Consider the following 19,006-nt stretch of genomic DNA (forward strand, 5'->3'; position numbering starts at 1 on the left):
CAATTTACCATGCTGTCTAATAAAAACCAACATTAATAAACACGGAGTTAATATAAAAAAACAATTACACAGACAAATCATTTAAACATTCTACTGATGTCATGGAAAACCCACTTTTTCTAATACAAATAGACAACCATGTCCACTGGCTAAGCAGCTGTTACTCCACATTACTTACAAAAAACAATGAGCAAATTGTCGGACTAGAAAGAAATAAAATATGCATAAACAATGAGATTAAACAAAAACAATTATGAAATCTCTTCATTCATTCTGAAACAATTCTAACATTTTAATTGAAGGTGCTTTAAAAATTCAAATAAAATGATGGACAAGCCTGAGAAAACAAAAACAATCTAATACATGGGACTAGAAATGAATTAGAGGAAACTAAACAGCTTGTAAAAGCAATGCATCTCCTCACAGCCTGAAACCAGGCTTTCAGTTTAACTCAATATTAAAAGAAAGTCAATACTTTGTCAGGTTTGGTGATTTCAGCTTTATAGTCATATGAAAGTAAAATATATAATACACATGATAATCTGTTTATAATTGTCATTAAACTGAAAACAAATTTGTAATACTTTACTATAATCCTTCATTTAAAGATTGACAGTCATAGACTGTTGGGAGGTAATGTTTACAAATGTAAGCAATTTTTGCAATATTTTAAGAAAATTCATGCATGCCTGTAAATGCTTCTGCAATTATTGTAAGCATGCAGCTAAATTATGGCCAATACCAAAAAGATCACTATAAGGACAGATTGTTTTTTGAATGTTTCTTATGACATAGTACACTATACTTAGTACAATATTGTTCAGAGTAGCTGAGTTAATGCTTCTTGGTGGGAAAATAAATCTCTATCATCAAGTAACTTTTGCCCACTACGATGCTGCATGGTGTGCAAAAGTTACTTGATGATAGAGATTTATTTTCCCACCAAGAAGCATTAACTCAGCTACTCAGTGTACTAAGTGAACACGTAAAGAATCCATCACCAGATCAGAGTTTCTGTATAACTGAATTATCCTGGTCCATCACCCCCCAAAAAATTCTAATACAGCAACTAATTAAATAATGAATGCAAAAGCAAGCATTTTAGTCTCCAACAATCACAAACAAGCTGCAAGTTCTGGTGGGACCTACTAGGGATGGAGTGATAATCAGTGCTGTCCAATCTTTTAAACAAATCAGAGACTAATCTGTAGACCACACATTTTTGTCAAATCTGTGTGAGAGATGAGGGAATGTATAACTAAGGTGGGGTCAGCGTTGCTGGATGAATTCAGCATTAAATTCCTAAACGTGACACCATTTGGACTCACAGATACACATGACTGTGGCATTAGCACGGCTGAAACTTTCTCAACTCTCTCAGAACAAATGTTTCAATTGCTCTGCTAATTTCTAAATGGTTTAATGTCAATAATGTGTGTGCTAAACAACAGTTTTTCCCCACTGTTGGCAGGATTAATGCCCACACTGATGTACAGTTGCTGCTCTGTAGTTGAGAAACTGAATTACATGGAACTACATCAGACATACAATCTCAAACAGCTTTACCAGTTCTGAGAAACTGACACTCATTCAGCATCAGCCAGAAAGTAAACAATGCTGGACAAGTAAACAGGAAACCCAGTGATGACCAAGAAGACAACATTCAATCATGGTGTGTTTTTGGTGCATCAGCATGAATTAGTTTACAGCTACATGTTAATGGGGATGTTGTCTGATAGATATGATAAGCAGCCCTCAAGCTCTCTTTATGTACTGGCCTTGTTTATAATGACTGGCTTTAAAAATATAAGAAGGGGCGCCCAGGTGGCGCAGCGGGATATTCTGCTAGCACACCGGGATATTCTGCTAGCACACCAGCGCTGAGATTCTAAACTCCTCAATTTGAAACTCGGCGTTGCCACCAGTTGGCTGGGCGCCATCTAGTGGGCATAATTGGCAGTGCCTGCAGGGAGGGATGCCCGGAATATTTGGGTTGGGTCTTCAAAGCTGTGTAAAGACCCTGATTGGCGGATAGAGGCGCCTGTGCAGAGTGAATGTGTGAAAAAGGTTTCCGTTAAGGGCTGAGCACGAGTCAGAAGAGGCGTGAGCAGCAATATACCCTCCTTAACTGCAAAAAAATCGGGGATCCCCAGCAGCGGAAGACAAATTGGCTACACTAAATTGGGAGAAAATGGGAGAAAAATGCATAAAATATATATAAAAAAATATGAGAAGTGTATTATAATGTCCAGAGGTGTCAGTGCTTTTGATTTCTACTCACTTTAATGACATACATAATAGAACACGGAGCTCAACTGAGCACTGAATCTTTGTGTTTCATTACTCTTCTCCATTAGATACTTTATTTTACATAATATGGCTAAACATGGTTGTTAGCACTGTTAAATAACAGTACATACTGGGTATCATAAAAACCAGTTTCATGAAATTTGCTGTGTTTGAGTCATTACATGAATGCAGTGAGTCAATCGGTGCTCAGGTTGAGTAAGGACAGAGATAGTGAAAGTACTGAGTCATTATGAAAGCTGTTGCACACAACACAGATGTGTGCATCCAAAGCCTACTGTTATCATCTCAAGTTCACTTAATGCAAATGAAATAGAAAATTGGACTGATGATACACTGCTCCTGTCTGGCTTTATAGCACGAATCAGACACTCAGTATGTAAAGCAGTAATGATACAGGCAACGTTTAATATCGTAAAGTGCAGACGTCGCTCGTGTAAGTGAATTCTTTCAAACAAAGCAGATTGTATTCAGAAATGTGTACATTAGCCGTGTGTTTCCACTGTGGTTTGAATGTCTGAACAACTGAAATTTACATAAACACTTATGTAAATGATTCTTACACAACTAGTGTAAATACACCTATTTAGTCTTTTTCTTCATTTCAGTTCATTTATTTATTCATTGTCTGTTTAACCAGAGCTTTATCCTGGTCAGGGTCACAGTGGGTCTGATTCACTGGGCCTCAGACAGGTCGCCAGGCCATCACAGAGCAGACACAAACACACATTCACACATTGGGGGATTTTTTTTGTAGCTCGGGTTGGCCTGACTGCATGTCTTTGGACTTGTGTGAGGAAATCAGAGCAACTGGAGGACACATGCAGAACATGCAAACTCTGGCCCTTCATGCCTCCTGAATTTTATACATAATGTACATACTTTTGCCCATATATTGTGTTAGTTTTGTTGTAGAGATCTTATTTTAATTGCAATTTAATTCCTTATTCAATGCAGAACAACATTAGAAGCTATTCAGCAAGGTGTATTAACACAACCTGTCTACAAATGAAATGAATGTAATACTGTTACTATTCTCTTTAGAAGTGAGTATTCTGCAAAGTTTACACCAAAAGCACAGGATGCAAGGCTGAAAAGAACCGTTTTAATCAATCAGTTTTAAATCCACTTTAAAATAAACCCAGAAAAATATTGTGACTGCGGAAGGAACATTATTATCTTCTAAACGTTATGAAATTTTTTTAAAGCCTGGCCTGTAAATGATGGATGAACGTGTTCAATAAAGACATTAAATCCCAACTGTGTGTTATAAGTTTAAGTAGCTTATTTGCCTATTTGAAAAAATCCGAACACATTCCGAAGGGTTCACTAACTTTTTCTTTTGCAAATGTGGTTATCATTATTCACATTTTTGCATGTCTCCCAACATCTGTGCGTCAACCAAACCACATTACCAAACCTCAGATGCCCCAGACTGTTGAACACTTTCCACAAATGGGTTTCCTACCGTCTACCAAAACAAAACAAGAAAAAGTGAAAGCAATGATCACAGCATGTATTCACTAGGCAGCTCTAGGTTACCCAGGATTCTGCAATTTATGCAGTTCAGTGAACATAAGAATGAGAATGCTCCAACTTCATCATCAGAATCTCTCAGAACCTCTCCATCTTCCTCTTCTTTTGACTCAGTTTCTTAATGACCTGGATGGAGTAAAGCGTCAGAGTGACAGAGAGAATGTGCAGGGTGAGAAGGCTCAGGTCTAATATGGACGGATTATACAGCTACAGCGGGTGATCTCAGGGATGATCCTCCATTGGGAAAACCAGCCGTGTGCCCCGGCTCAGCAGCTCCTGCTCCCGTGAGTCCAGCTCGCGCTCCAGCGCCTCTTCGGATGTGCTGCCATTGCGTTTGGTGCTCTTCGAGCCAGTTGAAGCTGATGCACCGTTGACTGTGATGGCGGTGTCGCCGTAGGTCAGTGACAGGTCTCCGTCAGTTAGAATGAGGTCAGAATCCGTGTCTGGTAGCTGCTCACTGTTCTGCACAGCAAAAGGACAAGTGGGGAATGGGACACACACACACACAGAGTGTTAAACACAAACTCGCAAGCCTGGAACAGAGGATCATGAGGAACAATGTAAAGCACAATGACAGAGTAAGTTTACACAGGCCACTTCATTAAGTTAATCCTTTTTATTAATCTATTTACAAAAACTTGTGTGCTTGGGTGGCGCTAAGGTCTAACATATTATGGTAATCTCTGCTTATGGCTGGCTGGGCGCCTACAAAGAAGATGATTGGCTGTTAAGAGGGAGGGAGGCCATAGGTGGGATAATAGAGATCGGTGTGTGACTCTCTGATTCAGATACGCAGATGTGGACAATACAATACGCTAACTGGAAACGACCAGATTGCGAGAATAATACATACAAAAAAAATGTACAGATAAAAGCAACAGTTTAAATTACACCGATCAGCCAAAACATTAAAACCACCTCCTTGTTTCTACATTCACTGTTCGTTTTATCAGCTCCACTTACCATATAGAAGCACTTTGTAGTTCTACAATTACTGACTGTAGTCCATCTGTTTCTCTACATACTGTTTTAGCCTGCCTTCACCCTGTTTTTCAATGGTCAGGACCCCCACATGACCACCACAGAGCAGTGTTAGTGTTAGTGTGTGTTGTGCTGGTATGAGTGGATCACATGACATTTCGAACTTGTCATTTAGAATCTTAGCTCTGCCACCTGCCAGGCTGGGCGGCTACATGAACAACAATTGGCTGTTGTTCATACAGGGTGGGAGCCAGACGGCAATTCCTCATAACTAAGGCAATTATGGCATCTGCTGGCTGATTGATTGCGCCGAGTCGAGGGATAATGCGTTGATCAGGGTGTGTCTCTCCGTACACAAAAGCTGATCCGCATATGAACTCACCTCAACTCATGTCGGAGGGGGCGTGTGTCAGTTGCGGCTCTCCTCAGTCAGCAGTGGAGGTTAGCATGGGTAGGGGAGGCATAATGCAATCAGGGTCATTGGACACAATTAGATTAGGGGAGAAAAATTGGATGGAATAAATGACTGTACCTGTATATTTAATATTCAATATATTAAATAGTTTTAAATATATTGAATAGATTCTTGATACAGAATCATTTTAGTAAACATTTAAAAAAATAATCTGAAAATTCTTATGATGTTCTTATTCATAATTGACCCACAAAGCTTAGAGTGATGCTACATCACGACATGTTCATGGTTGTAGCAGTGGCCGCTCAGGTGGCGCAGCGGTAAAGTACGCTAGCGCACCAGAGTTAGGGTTTCTAATACATCGTGTCGAATCTCAGCTCTGCCTTCCGACTGGGTTGGGCGGCAGCATGAACAACGATTGGCTGTTGTTCAGGGTTAGGGGTAAGTCGGATCATAGGTCCTAGTAACTGGTGCGACTGCGGCCCCTGCGCCTGCACAGGGCTGAGGAATAATGCTGATGGGGGTGTGGCCCTCCGTACACAGTAGGCCGTCGGTGTATGAACTCGACTCGTGCAGGTGAAAAATGCAGTCTGTGCTGACTGTGCATGCCGGAGGGGGCATATGTCAGTTGAGAGGCGTCCTCAGTCAGCGGTGAAGGGTCGAATCAGTATAAAAAAAAAAAAGGGTTGCAGCAGTGCAGATGACATATTCTGACTCTGCTTTTGTTCCACAGAGTTAGGTCATCTACCACAATAAAGAGGGGAGGGGGACATTGCCCTGCAAGACATTTGTCTCATTGTGCCTCAGAAACACAATGGAGGACTAAGAGGCATTTGTAAAAATCAGCAAAATCTCCTCACTACAGTATCAGCACTGAGATGAATAGACTGAATCAGGCTGTGAGTGAGCAGTGAATAGTAGCGTTCTCTGGGTTCGAGACATTGGAACGGACTTGGCTTGCAGGGTGACTAGTCATTGGGAGTACCATCACTTAAAGCCTCTATTGTACAGCAGAGAACACAGCACATCTTATTTTAGTCCAAGCCTGGTTTAAAGCTCAGCTCTTTTGTGCCTTTATTGCAACCCTTTCAAAATACATTTATGGCACCATTAACATCAGTTAAACTAAGAACGTTAAGGTTCACCGACCTCGAGCCACTTATTTCCTTTACAAATTTGCGTGCAGTGTGATGATGAAAAAGGCATTTGGACAATTGCCAAATATGCAAAATTAGTAATTATAATAATTACTCTCGCTGAATTCGGTTCTCTCTCTAGTCTAGTCAGGGTACCAAGTGTACCACACACAGAGAAAATGGGTGACCACAAAACACTGATCAGCTTTTTGACCCCAAAGTACATCAAATCAGCTTTAGCAGCAACTGAGTGATTGCTATAATTTTTTACAACTTGAGGAGTCAACATCAGACAGAAGTGATGATATGCTATGTTATTTATTTACTGGGGCGGCACGGTGACTCGGTGGGTAGCACAATTGCCTCACAGCAAGGTCCTGGGTTCAATCCCCAGGTGGGGAAGTCCAGGTCCTTTCTATGTGGAGTTTGCATGTTCTCCCTGTGTCTGCGTGGATTTCCTCCGGGAGCTCCGGTTTCCTCCCACAGTCCAAAGACGTGCAAGTGAGGTAAACTGGAGATACTAAATTGTCTATGACTGTGTGCAACATTAAACTTGTGAACTAATGAGCCCTGTGTAACAAGTAACTACCGTTTCTGTCACGTATGTAACCAAAGTGTAAAACATGATGTTAAAATCCTAATAAATAAATATTTATTTACTGACAGTATTTTTAGCTACACTTTTTTGCCATTCTGCTAATATTTTGTACAATGCCTTTGGTTTTCACATAAAATCTAACATAACAAATAAAGAAAATTTAAATAGTTTTATTTTCTCTACAAACAGTGGATTCAGAAAGTATTCAACCCCCTTGACTTAGTGTTGTAGATTGGATTTAAAATGAATATAATTGTTATTTTTACCCACCTACAACTATTTACCCATAATAGCAAAGTGTACAGTGGTACCTTGAAACTCAATGTCAATTGGTTCGGGGAGTGGCGTTGAGTTTAAAAGGCGTTGAGTTTCAAGGTATTTTTTCACATAAGGATGTATGGGAAACCTGTTAATGCATTCTATGGTTCCATGGTCCCTTTAATGGTCCATGGTGCTTTTTAATTAGTGGAGTGAACAAATGAGCAGTAATAATTAAGAGAGGTTTAGTGTTTCTATGTCGTTCTTTTAGTACATTAAGTTACATTATTTTTATAGAGGTGTGATAGAGGAACAGAATAGGTAGGTAAGAATTAGCTTTAAGAAAATAAAACTAAATTGGGTAAAATAATGAAGTAGTATAATAATTTCCTGAATTCTACTATGTTTTTGTAGCGACCATACTATCTACACATCAGTGCAAATGAACAGCACTGAGGTGAACTACACATAACTACTGGCAGAGGGACAGCTACATTTGAATAAGGTGAATAGCTGTGACTGTATATTTTATCATTGTTCCGAACGTCCTACTTTCTTATTCAAATATCTAACAAGTCCTCTTTGTTACTGGCATAAACTGCTAAACTGACTTGGCTTCTGCTTATAATTTGTAAACCTCACCATTACAGTACCCTGGCATAAAGAGTCAGTCTGCATTTTAATCATCAACCTGTTTCTGGTTGTATTTTTGGTAAAATTGTCTGGGTATATTAACAAAACCACAGTAATATTCACAACACCATGCCCTCTGTTCAGTCTATATATTTTTTAATCTACACTTTTAATTAACTATCTATTTTACCACAAATTCAGCTCCTGAGGCCTCCAAATCACCCACTGAATGGATACAATTTTCTAGATCAGAGATATTCTAACTAAATTTAAAACATCTGCTCCCTAAAGATTTTTGCCCTCTGTTAGTCTAGGCATTAAATGTGATGACAAGTTGGCCAACCAGTTACACTCACCACCAATCATAATAAAATCAAGGACTGGGTTTAAGTCACAGCTTCAGTGGCTCTCAAACTAAACAAAGTTTGAATAACTGACTAGAAGTAACCAGTAACAGCATGAAAATTCACTGTGAAGCAAACCCAACCCCATCAAGAATCCAGAGTATACTGCCTAATATGGAAATACTGATAATATGGATAATCGGCATATGGATTGTTTGTTTATTAGGATTTTAATGTCATGTTTTACACTTTGGTTACATTCATGACAGGAACGGTAGTTACTCATTACATCAGTTCACAAGGTTATATCGAACACAGTCATGGACAATTTAGTATCTCCTCACCTCACTGGCACGTCTTTGGACTGTGGGAGCAAACTGGAGCATCCGGAGGAAACCCATACAGACACGGGGAGAGCATGCAAACTCCATACAGAAAGGACCCGGACTGCCCCACCTGGGGATCGAACCTAGGATCTTCTTGCTGCCCGCAAAAAGTGTGAAGTTGAATAGTGTATTTTGGGTAGAATTGTCTGGGTATACTAACAAAACCACAATAATATTCACACCACCATGCCTCCTATTTAGTCTATATTTTTTAATCTACACTTTGAATTAACTATTTATTTTACCACAAATTCAGCTCCTGAAGCTGACCAAACAACAAATTCTAAACATCTTCTCCCTAAAGATGTTTTCCCTCTGTTAGTCTAGGCATTAAATGTGATGACACGTTTGCCAAACAGTTACACTCACCACCAATCATAATAAAATCAAGGATTTGATTTGGGTCCCACAAGTATGATCATAAGTATCAGCTTCCGTGGCTCTCAAACTAAATGAGATTTGAATAACTGGAAAGAACTAACAAGGCATGAAAAATCACTGTGGCGCAAACTCAACCCCTCAAGAATCCAGAGTATACTGCTGAGACTGATGTTTGTGACCCAAACATCAGTCCAGGCACATGGAAAGTTGGTAGATGGTTTAATGAACTGAGCAGTTGTGGGTCAGTGGCAAGACTGTAATAGTGTGTTGTCTGCTGCATGAGGTTATGGAGGGAACAGTAAATTCCACTTTACCAGTACATTTTTAGGACGACTGTAAGGCCAGATGTGCTGAAGATGAGGTATAACTGATTATGCAGAAGGGTAATAATAATTAAAAAAAAAACACAAAAACAAAAAAACGTCCAACCCTGAATGGCTAAAAATTAACAGAATGAAGTTTTTAGTGGCCTAAGCAAAATCTTGACTTACACTGATCAGCCATAACATTAAAACCACCTCCTTGTTTCTACACTCACTGTCCATATTATTAGCTCCTCTTACCATATAGAAGCACTTTGTAGTTCTACAATTACTGACTGTAGTCCATCTATTTCTCCACATACTTTTTTAACCTGCTTTCACCCTGTTCTTCAATGGTCAGAACCACCACAGGACCACCACAGGGCAGGTATTATTTAGGTGGTGGATCATTCTCAGCACTGCAGTGACACTGACATGGTGGTGGTGTGTTAGTGTGTGTTGTGCTGGTATGAGTGGATCAGACACAGCAGCACTGCTGGAGTTTTTAAATACTGTGTCCACTCACTGTCCACTCTATTAGACACTCCTACCTAGTTGGTCCATCTTGTAGATGTAAAGTCAGAGACGATCACTCATCTATTGCTGCTGTTTGAGTTGGTCATCTTCTAGACTTTCATCAGTGGTCACAGGACGCTGCCCATGGGGCACTGTTGGCTGGATATTTTTGGTTTGTGGACTATTCTCAGTCCAGCAGTGACAGTGAGGTGTTTAAAAACTCCATCAGCGCTGCTGTGTCTGATCCACTCATACCAGCACAACACACACCAACACACCACCACCATGTCAGTGTCACTTTAGTGCTGAGAATGATCCACCACCCAAATAATACCTGCTCTGTGGTGGTCATGTAAGGGTCCTGACCATTGAAGAACAGGGTGAAAGCAGGTAAAAAGGTATGTAGAGAAATAGATGGACTACATTTAATAATTGTAGAACTACAAAGTGCTTCTATATGGTAAGTGGAGCTGATTAAATGGACAGTGAGTGTAGAAACAAAAAGGTGGTCATAATGTTATGCCTAATTGGTGTATGTAATGACCGAATGCAGCACAGCCCCTGCAGTGATGGTTTTATACATCATTAGTCATGCACTCAAGTACAATTATTCAATCATAATAAATACTTTGTAAAAACATTGTTTAAGAGTTACAGTGACTTTTCCCCCCCTAATTTTGCACTATAGTGGGATACAGCATATTGCATAGAACTACATTTTTCAAAAATCAGTTGTTAGCAGCCATGTGCTGAAAAAAAATAACACACACACATTTCTAAATGACTTTGTTAGTAAAATGTATGCATAGTTTATTTTAGCCTTTATAATTAACTGGGTTTTTTTTTTTGTTTTTTTTTTGCTTTTCGGTTTAATCACAAATTACTGTTAGACAGCTGTGTACACATTTAGTGTGAGCACATACACACACAAACAAACACACACAAACAAACACACACACCAGATGATGAGGTGTCAACTGGGAATTTACACTGTTAGTGTGTTCCTTACCTCATAGGCCTGAGGGCTAGTGAGGCAGTGTGCCAGGGGTCCACAGCAGGCCGGTAAGGTGGTAGTGAGTGGAGGGCCACTGTGGGTCAGGATGGGTTTCAGGTAGCTACGCTTAGGGTTAAGGAGAAGAGAAACAAGGCACCTAGGGGAAAAGGCAAAACCACACTTTCCAACAGTATTGGTATGACTTAAATATAGACAAGCAAAATGTAAGCAAAAATGTTGATGTAATATCACACACCTAACTTGGATTAGAAGGAGGCAATTTTGAGTTTCCTTGAGGGAATTTCCAGTTGAGAATTTCTGAGCTTTGTTAGTCAAACAAAGCAAATATCCAGCACATCTGTAACGAACATCTGACATGCCCAGGCATTTTGACACATTTTAATGTACTAAACAAGCATTGACTTTCCTCAATCCAAAAACTTGTACCCATTCAGTCAAAAGATCATTGTGAGGTCAAGCACTGTTGTTGGACAATCAATGTTTTAATACATACATGAGGAATTCAGTGAAGTTAATGTTAGGGCTCTGTGCAGGCCACTGGAGTTTATTTACACCAAACTTGGCATACTATTTCTTTTCATACCTTGTTGACATTGTCAAAGTTGAACAGCAAAGGGCATTTCCCAAACTGGTGCCACAATATTGTAAGCATATAATTTGTTTTATGTAATTAATTTTATACACCTCTTAGCAAACAGTCTGGCTGAAACATCTGAACTCAATAATACAAGGAGTGTCCACATATCTTTGGCCATGTAGTATTTGTTAGGGCAGTCTTGGATTTTAGTTATATCTGTGGTCTTTCTGTCTGAATAAGTAAAACAAAAATGTCTTTATCCACACAAAAATGAATAATTCATACCAAATTCATACCAAAAGAAGTTTGCCCTGATTTAGAAGTTATGAATACAGTTTCACATCAATACTGGTGTAAAAATACCAGTGTAGCTTTATATCACAATGGGCACAGTTGCAAAATCAACAATGATGATCAACAACAACAAAAAAAAACCCTTTGAAGGAACATTGATTGAACAAGATTGAGTTATTTGGTCGCAATGGCCAAAAGCATTTTTGGAAAAGAAAAGTTTGGTTGTTTATTCCCAACAACACCTGTCAAACATGATGGTGGTTGTATAGTGGTCTGAGACAGTCGAACTTGTGCATTTCAGAAAGTGAAACGAACAATATAAATTTCCTCGGCTGCTCCCGTTAGGGGTCGCCGGCGGATCGTGATCCGCATTATTGATTTGGCACAGTTTTTACGCCGGATGCCCTTCCTGACACAACCCTCCCTATTTGTCCGGTCTTGGGACCGGCACTACAATGCACTGGTTTATGCATCCTAGTGGCTAGGTACCTATACGACAATTCAGTGTCTCCAATTAGCCTGGCTGCATGTTTTTGGACTGTGGGTGGACACCGGAGAACCCGGAGGAAACCCACGCAGACACGGGGAGAACATGCAAACTCCGCACAGAAAGGACCCGGACCGCCCCACCTGGAGATCAAACTCAGGACCTTCTTGCTGTGAGGCGACAGTGCTACCCACTTAGCCACCGTGCCGTCCAGAAAGTGAAACGAACAATAAAGAAGAATAATAACCACCAGATTCTTCAGCGCAAGTCCTAAACCATCAACCGTCTTGAAAACAGTTGCATTTGATGCAAGGTTGTTTATTGTCAAGCATATGGAAACATATGATTAATGGTATTTAGCTGATAAACGCTTGTTAGCAATGTGTGTGTATACAGTGCCTTGCAAAAGTATTCGGCCCCCTTGAACTTTTCAACCTTTTGCCACATTTCAGGCTTCAAACATAACGATATGAAATTGTAATTTTTTGTGAAGAATCAACAACAAGTGGGACACAATCGTGAAGTGGAACGAAATTTATTGGATATTTTAAACTTTTTTTAGAAATAAAAAACTAAAAAGTGGGGCGTGCAATATTATTCGGCCCCTTTACTTTCAGTGCAGCAAACTCACTCCAGAAGTTCAGTGAGGATCTCTGAATGATCCAATGTTGACCTAAATGACTGATGGTGATAAATAGAATCCACCTGTGTGTAATCAAGTCTCCGTATAAATGCACCTGCTCTGTGATAGTCTCAGAGTTCTGTTTAAAGCGCAGAGAGCATCATGAAGACCAAGGAACACACCAGGCAGGTCCGAGATACTGTTGTGGAGAAGTTTAAAGCCGGATTTAGATACAAAAAGATTTCCCAAGCTTTAAACATCTCAAGGAGCACTGTGCAAGCGATCATATTGAAATGGAAGGAGTATCAGACCACTGCAAATCTACCAAGACCCGGCCGTCCCTCTAAACTTTCAGCTCAAACAAGGAGAAGACTGATCAGAGATGCAGCCAAGAGGCCCATGATCACTCTGAATGAACTGCAGAGATCTACAGCTGAGGTGGGAGACTCTGTCCATAGGACAACAATCAGTCGTACACTGCACAAATCTGGCCTTTATGGAAGAGTGGCAAGAAGAAAGCCATTTCTCAAAGATATCCATAAAAAGTCACCTGGGAGACACACCAAACATGTGGAAGAAGGTGCTCTGGTCAGATGAAACCAAAATCAAACTTTTTGGCCACAATGCAAAACGTTATGTTTGGCGTAAAAGCAACACAGCTCATCACCCTGAGCACACCATCCCCACTGTCAAACATGGTGGTGGCAGCATCATGGTTTGGGCCTGCTTTTCTTCAGCAGGGACAGGGAAGATGGTTAAAATTGATGGGAAGATGGATGGAGCCAAATACAGGACCATTCTGGAAGAAAACCTGTTGCAGTCTGCAAAAGACCTGAGACTGGGACGGAGATTTATCTTCCAACAAGACAATGAACCAAAACATAAAGCAAAATCTACAATGGAATGGTTCACAAATAAATGTATCCAGGTGTTAGAATGGCCAAGTCAAAGTCCAGACCTGAATCCCATCGAGAATCTGTGGAAAGAGCTGAAAACTGCTGTTCACAAACGCTCTCCATCCAACCTCACTGAGCTCGAGCTGTTTTGCAAGGAAGAATGGGCAAAAATTTCTGTCTCTCGATGTGCAAAACTGATAGACATATACCCCAAGCGACTTGCAGCTGTAATCGCAGCAAAAGGTGGCGCTACAAAGTATTAACGCAAGGGGGCTGAATAATATTGCACGCCCCACTTTTCAGTTTTTTATTTCTAAAAAAAGTTTAAAATATCCAATAAATTTCGTTCCACTTCACGATTGTGTCCCACTTGTTGTTGATTCTTCACAAAAAATTACAATTTCATATCGTTATGTTTGAAGCCTGAAATGTGGCAAAAGGTTGAAAAGTTCAAGGGGGCCGAATACTTTTGCAAGGCACTGTATTTGTATATTTGTGTGTGTACACCAGTGGCGATTTCTCTAAGACTGCAAGGGAAGCTCAGCTTCCCCTAAAATGTCCAAAATTAAATGGTCAAATATGTACAGTTGTGTTAACATTTCATTGACTACAAATGCGTTAGAACACGTTCATCTCGAAGACGAGTTCGTTCAGAATCAGCTACTTATCACAAATCGACTCGATTTTCTTAACTTAACTCATACATTCCAGTAGCGTCAATGCATTTGCCCGCAGAAGGTGAGCGTCTCTTTACTTCTATGGGACTGCGTTGAGTTTTTTTTTTATGCTCCGAAACTCGCCGGTCATTGGATGAATGCCTCGATTTTGTCCCGCCCGCGGACGCTGAGCGTCTCTAGGGTTGAATGGGGCTGTGGGCGGGTGTGGACGCTGAGCTTCTGCAAGATGATTGGAGGATCAGTGGAAAGGCTGAATCCCGTTTTGATTGACAGCTCGTTTGAGCGCTACACCGTCTCTTCTTAAACTCAAACTCAAAAGAAGCTTTATTGGCATGACAAATAAGGACATTCGTATTGCCAAAGCAATACACTTCATTAGTCACTTAATCACTGGGAGCTTCAGTCCCATCGCGGATTTTGCGAGTGAAGTCGAAAGACAAACTGCTGTAACCCATTTCAGGCCATTTTCTTGTAAAAGGAACAGATGGCAGAATTTATGTGTAAATAAATTGACAAATTTTATGATGTAAGCCGACAATGAGCTTCCCCTCTTTGAAAGACCAGCAGCCGCCACTGGTGTACACATATATTTGGCTACACAGTATATACAATAATACCTACTGACAGTCTTTATTAAATTAAATTTTATAAATTAAATGAAGGTAGATAATTTTCAGCACTGCAGTGACAATGACATGGTGGTGGTGTGTTAGTGTGTGTTGTGCTGGTATGAGTGGATCAGACACAGCAGCGCTGCTGGAGTTTTTAAATACCATGTCCACTCACTGTCCACTCTATTACACACTCCTACCTCAGTCCAGAAGTGACAGTGAAGTGTTTAAAAACTCCAGCAGCATTGCTGTGTCTGATCCACTCATACCAGCACAACACACACTAACACACCACCACCATGTCAGTGTCACTGCAGTGCTGAGAATGATCCACCACCCAAATAATACCTGCTCTGTAGTGGTCCTGTGGGGGTCCTGACCATTGAAGAACAGGGTGAAAGGGAGCTAAAAAGATATGCAGAAAAACAGATGGACTACAGTCAGTAATTGTAGAATTACAAAGTGTTTCTATATGGTAAGTGGAGCTGATAAAATGGACAATGTGTGTAAAAACAAGGAGGTGATTTTAATGTTATGCCTATAATGTAGAAATTAATTTGATGAACACTAAATAGAACACTGTTTCCTTGCTATGAGGAGGATCCAAAGAGTCTCCAATTAAACCCAGGACTCGTTGTCCTCAGACACTAATCCATCATGCCAACAGTTCAATCAGAGCTCATGCACTCTTAATGTAGCAGCGAATTACTAGGAAATCTTCAATAAAAAAGCCATTTACTTGCATTAGCGCAGAGCTACTATCTGTCAAGTAGGCAAATGCTAATGCACATTTGGTTTAATGGATTAATGGACGTCCATTCCTTGTTTGGTTGCTGGGGGACAGCTATGAAGTTTCAATTGAAGTAAAACATTAAGCATTTGAAGCAGCTGATATAAACTCTTTTCATTTGTTGCGGAGTGTATGACGAAACATTAACATCTTATCTTCAACAACCACCCCAGGCCATTATTCCACTTCCACCGAACACTACAGCACGCACTAATGTAGCTTTGTACTGTTTTTGTTGTTTTGTTTGCTCATGTTCATTGGTGCACCCTGGTCCTGGAGGAGTGTTGTTTGGTTTCAGTATGTACTTGTTTATAACTGAAATGATAACAAAGCCTCTTGAATCAATCAATCCAGACCTCAACTTTCTGCTGCTTCTGATTCCAACAGCACTGTGCTTTATACCACTACAGCAGGCAAGAAATTGTGCACTGGATTGTGTAAGGCTGCACAGAAATAAAAACCAAAGTCATGATGCTCTGGGTGACTGGTACTCAATCTTTCACAAAGAACCAGTGTGTGACTGTGGGATTTCATATCAAGCAGGCATGACATATAGAAGTTAAATTCTCCTCTCCTCATGCTTGCCTCTCCTTAATCTTTAAATACTTGTGTCCTTGTTAAAGTGTAGATCAGCAAACTTTCAAAAAAAGCTGGTTCTGCAAAAAGATCCCAGCTCTGGTGTGCTAGCGTGTGTTTTTACCGCTGCACCACCTGAGCGGCAATTTAACGACTTTATAAGTAGCTTTATTTTTTTAAATAAATTAATTTGTGTTATTTTAAGGCTTTTGTCCACCTATAGTTTTGTTAAAACAGATTTATTAATGACAAAAACATACTTTTCTGTAGCTCACATTTGTGAGCTAAGGACTCAGTAAAGATGTGTTACTCTTACTGTTATGCATCATTCACAACACATGCATCACAGAACAAAACACAGTGCTGCAAAAAATTGGTTTTCCTATTAAAGTAGGCTGTCAGAGATGTACAAAAATAATCATATCAGCACAGCAACTGCACAACAGCCATTGCATCATCCTGAGTAGCACGAGACCCAAAAATACTTGGCAGCTTTCCTTGTAAAGTAATGAGGATTACAGCAGACTATTGCAACACAGCCACAAAGCTGAACATTTAACCCTGAACACAATGGGACTTTCACTGTAATTCTGTTCATTAAAGGAATCCTAAATTATTCGAAAATAACTTGATTGGAACAGGGTCTAATCTAATGACCCACTGATAAACATAGCTGTTAGCCTGGCAACATGGTCCATACGGGAAAGAGCAAAAAGTCAATAGTGCAGAATGAGCTAGGTTGTGGTGGAGGATATCTAGTTGTGGCAACAATATACACTGAACAGCCATAACATTAAAACCACCTTGTTTCTACACTCACTGTCCATTTTATCAGCTCCACTTACCCTATAGGAGCACTTTGTTTTTCTACAATTTCTGACGGTAGTCCATCTGTTTTTCTACATACTTTTTTAGCCTGCTTTCATTCTGTTCTTCAATGGTCAGGATCCCCACAGAACCACTACAGAGCAGCAATGCAGTGACACTGACATGGTGGTGGTGTGTTAGTGTGTGTTGTGCTGGTATGAGTGAATAAGACACAGCAGCGTTGATGGAGTTTTTAAACACCTTACGGTCACTGCTGGAATAGTCCACCAACCAAAAATATCCAGACAACAGCACCCCGTGGGCAGTGTCCTGTGACCACTGATGAAGGTCTAGAAGATGACCAACTCAAACAGCAGCAATAGATGAGCGATCGTCTCTGACTTTACATCTACAAGGTGGACCAACTAGGTAGGAGTGTCTAATAGAGTGGGCAGTGAGTGGACACGGTATTTAAAAACTCCAGCAGCGCTGCTGTGTCTGATCCACTCATACCAGCACAACACACACTAACACACCACCACCATGTCAGTGTCACTGCAGTGCTGAGAATCATTTACCACCTAAAGTTGTAGTTGTAAGTCTTGGTCATGCTCTTCCAACCAATGTCGGAGATTTCTAGCCGTGAGACATGTTGCATCGTGTTGCTGGAAGATCCCATCCGCCCCAGGGCAGACATCTGCAAGGATGGATTCATACCCTGTGTCTGTACATCTTTTTTACCCACCAAGCCAGCTCATGAGACGTGACTTCCTCCATAATAATGTGACTCACTTGTGTATATGAGGTATATATAAACTTATAGTTATTGCATGAAAGACATCGGTCTGACAGGTGTGATGTGTGAGGGGGGTGCAATGGTACAGCTGGTAGTGTGGGTGCTACACAGCAAAATGAGTCCTGTGTACCATGACCGCATGGGTTTGCTTTGGGCACTCTGGTTACTCTACCTCAAATCTCCTTACTCTAGATATGAATAAATAAGTAAATATGTGAGTGTGTTTTGCTCTATAAGGGACTTGTAGCACTAAACAGCATGAAGCAGCTAGTGTATAAGAAGAAATAAACACACTGCCCTTGGGAATGTCTTTAAGTTAATGCTCACTGATGAAAAGTTAATTAATGTCATTCACTGCATTCATATTTATGTTCTTATGTGTTTGCTTGCAGTCTGCTTTATCTGCTTTATCTGCAGCTTGTATCCGTAGACTGAAAAGCAAACGCCCACTCACACCAAAAACAAGGTAAACCTAGTGATAGAAGTTCATGCCCTGTGCCAAATGCCATGTTACCACAGGCACACGCACATACGCACAGCTGGTGTATAATAAAGAGCTATGAGTCAGCTGGGAGCCTGCACAAGCTGTGCAGGAAGTGAGAGGAGGGTGAAAGTGTGTGTGTGTGTGTGTGTGTGTAAACACTTACTAATAACTTATTTAGTTTTGTCGTTGCACTGCATCCAGTCTCTACATCTATCAGAATGTACATGTTTTAAAAGTGTTTCACAGGTCTGAGATAGTGGACTGTATTTATATAATCAAAATCCTCATTTCAGCTCATCTACAGCAAATATAAAAGAACCATGTCAGCAGGAAGTACAGTAGGTGTGATGCTTCAGAAGGGTGAACATGGATCACCAAGTGAGGCCTCACTTCCGTTAGAGGTCCTCATTACAAAAACCTTTCTGGACCATCAGCTACAGTGCTGGAGAAAATCGAGTCTCAGCTCTGCCTGCCGTCTGGGCTGAGCAGCCACATTAACAACGATTGGCCTGTTGTTCAGATAGGGGTGGGATATCAAAGCCGGATAGGATCTCTCTCAAAACTAATGCAATTATGACCTC

The 19,006-nt window shown here is 40.5% G+C and overlaps 1 protein-coding gene across 1 annotated transcript in view; it reads right to left on the minus strand.

Annotated features, from left to right (window-relative positions):
- Window positions 1-3,809: 3,809 nt before the first annotated feature.
- Window positions 3,810-19,006, minus strand: part of slc9a7 (solute carrier family 9 member 7) — an 87,923-nt gene continuing 72,726 nt past the window's right edge. The window contains exons 17-18 of the mRNA XM_062998154.1: window positions 10,803-10,908; window positions 3,810-4,305 (exon numbers count right to left, since the gene is read on the minus strand). Coding sequence (XP_062854224.1) covers window positions 4,066-4,305; window positions 10,803-10,908 — 346 coding nt within the window. The 3' untranslated portion in view covers window positions 3,810-4,065. The remainder of the gene's footprint in view (window positions 4,306-10,802; window positions 10,909-19,006) is intronic.

Source organism: Trichomycterus rosablanca, chromosome 6 (genome assembly GCF_030014385.1).
Source record: "Trichomycterus rosablanca isolate fTriRos1 chromosome 6, fTriRos1.hap1, whole genome shotgun sequence".
Lineage (NCBI taxonomy): Eukaryota > Metazoa > Chordata > Actinopteri > Siluriformes > Trichomycteridae > Trichomycterus > Trichomycterus rosablanca.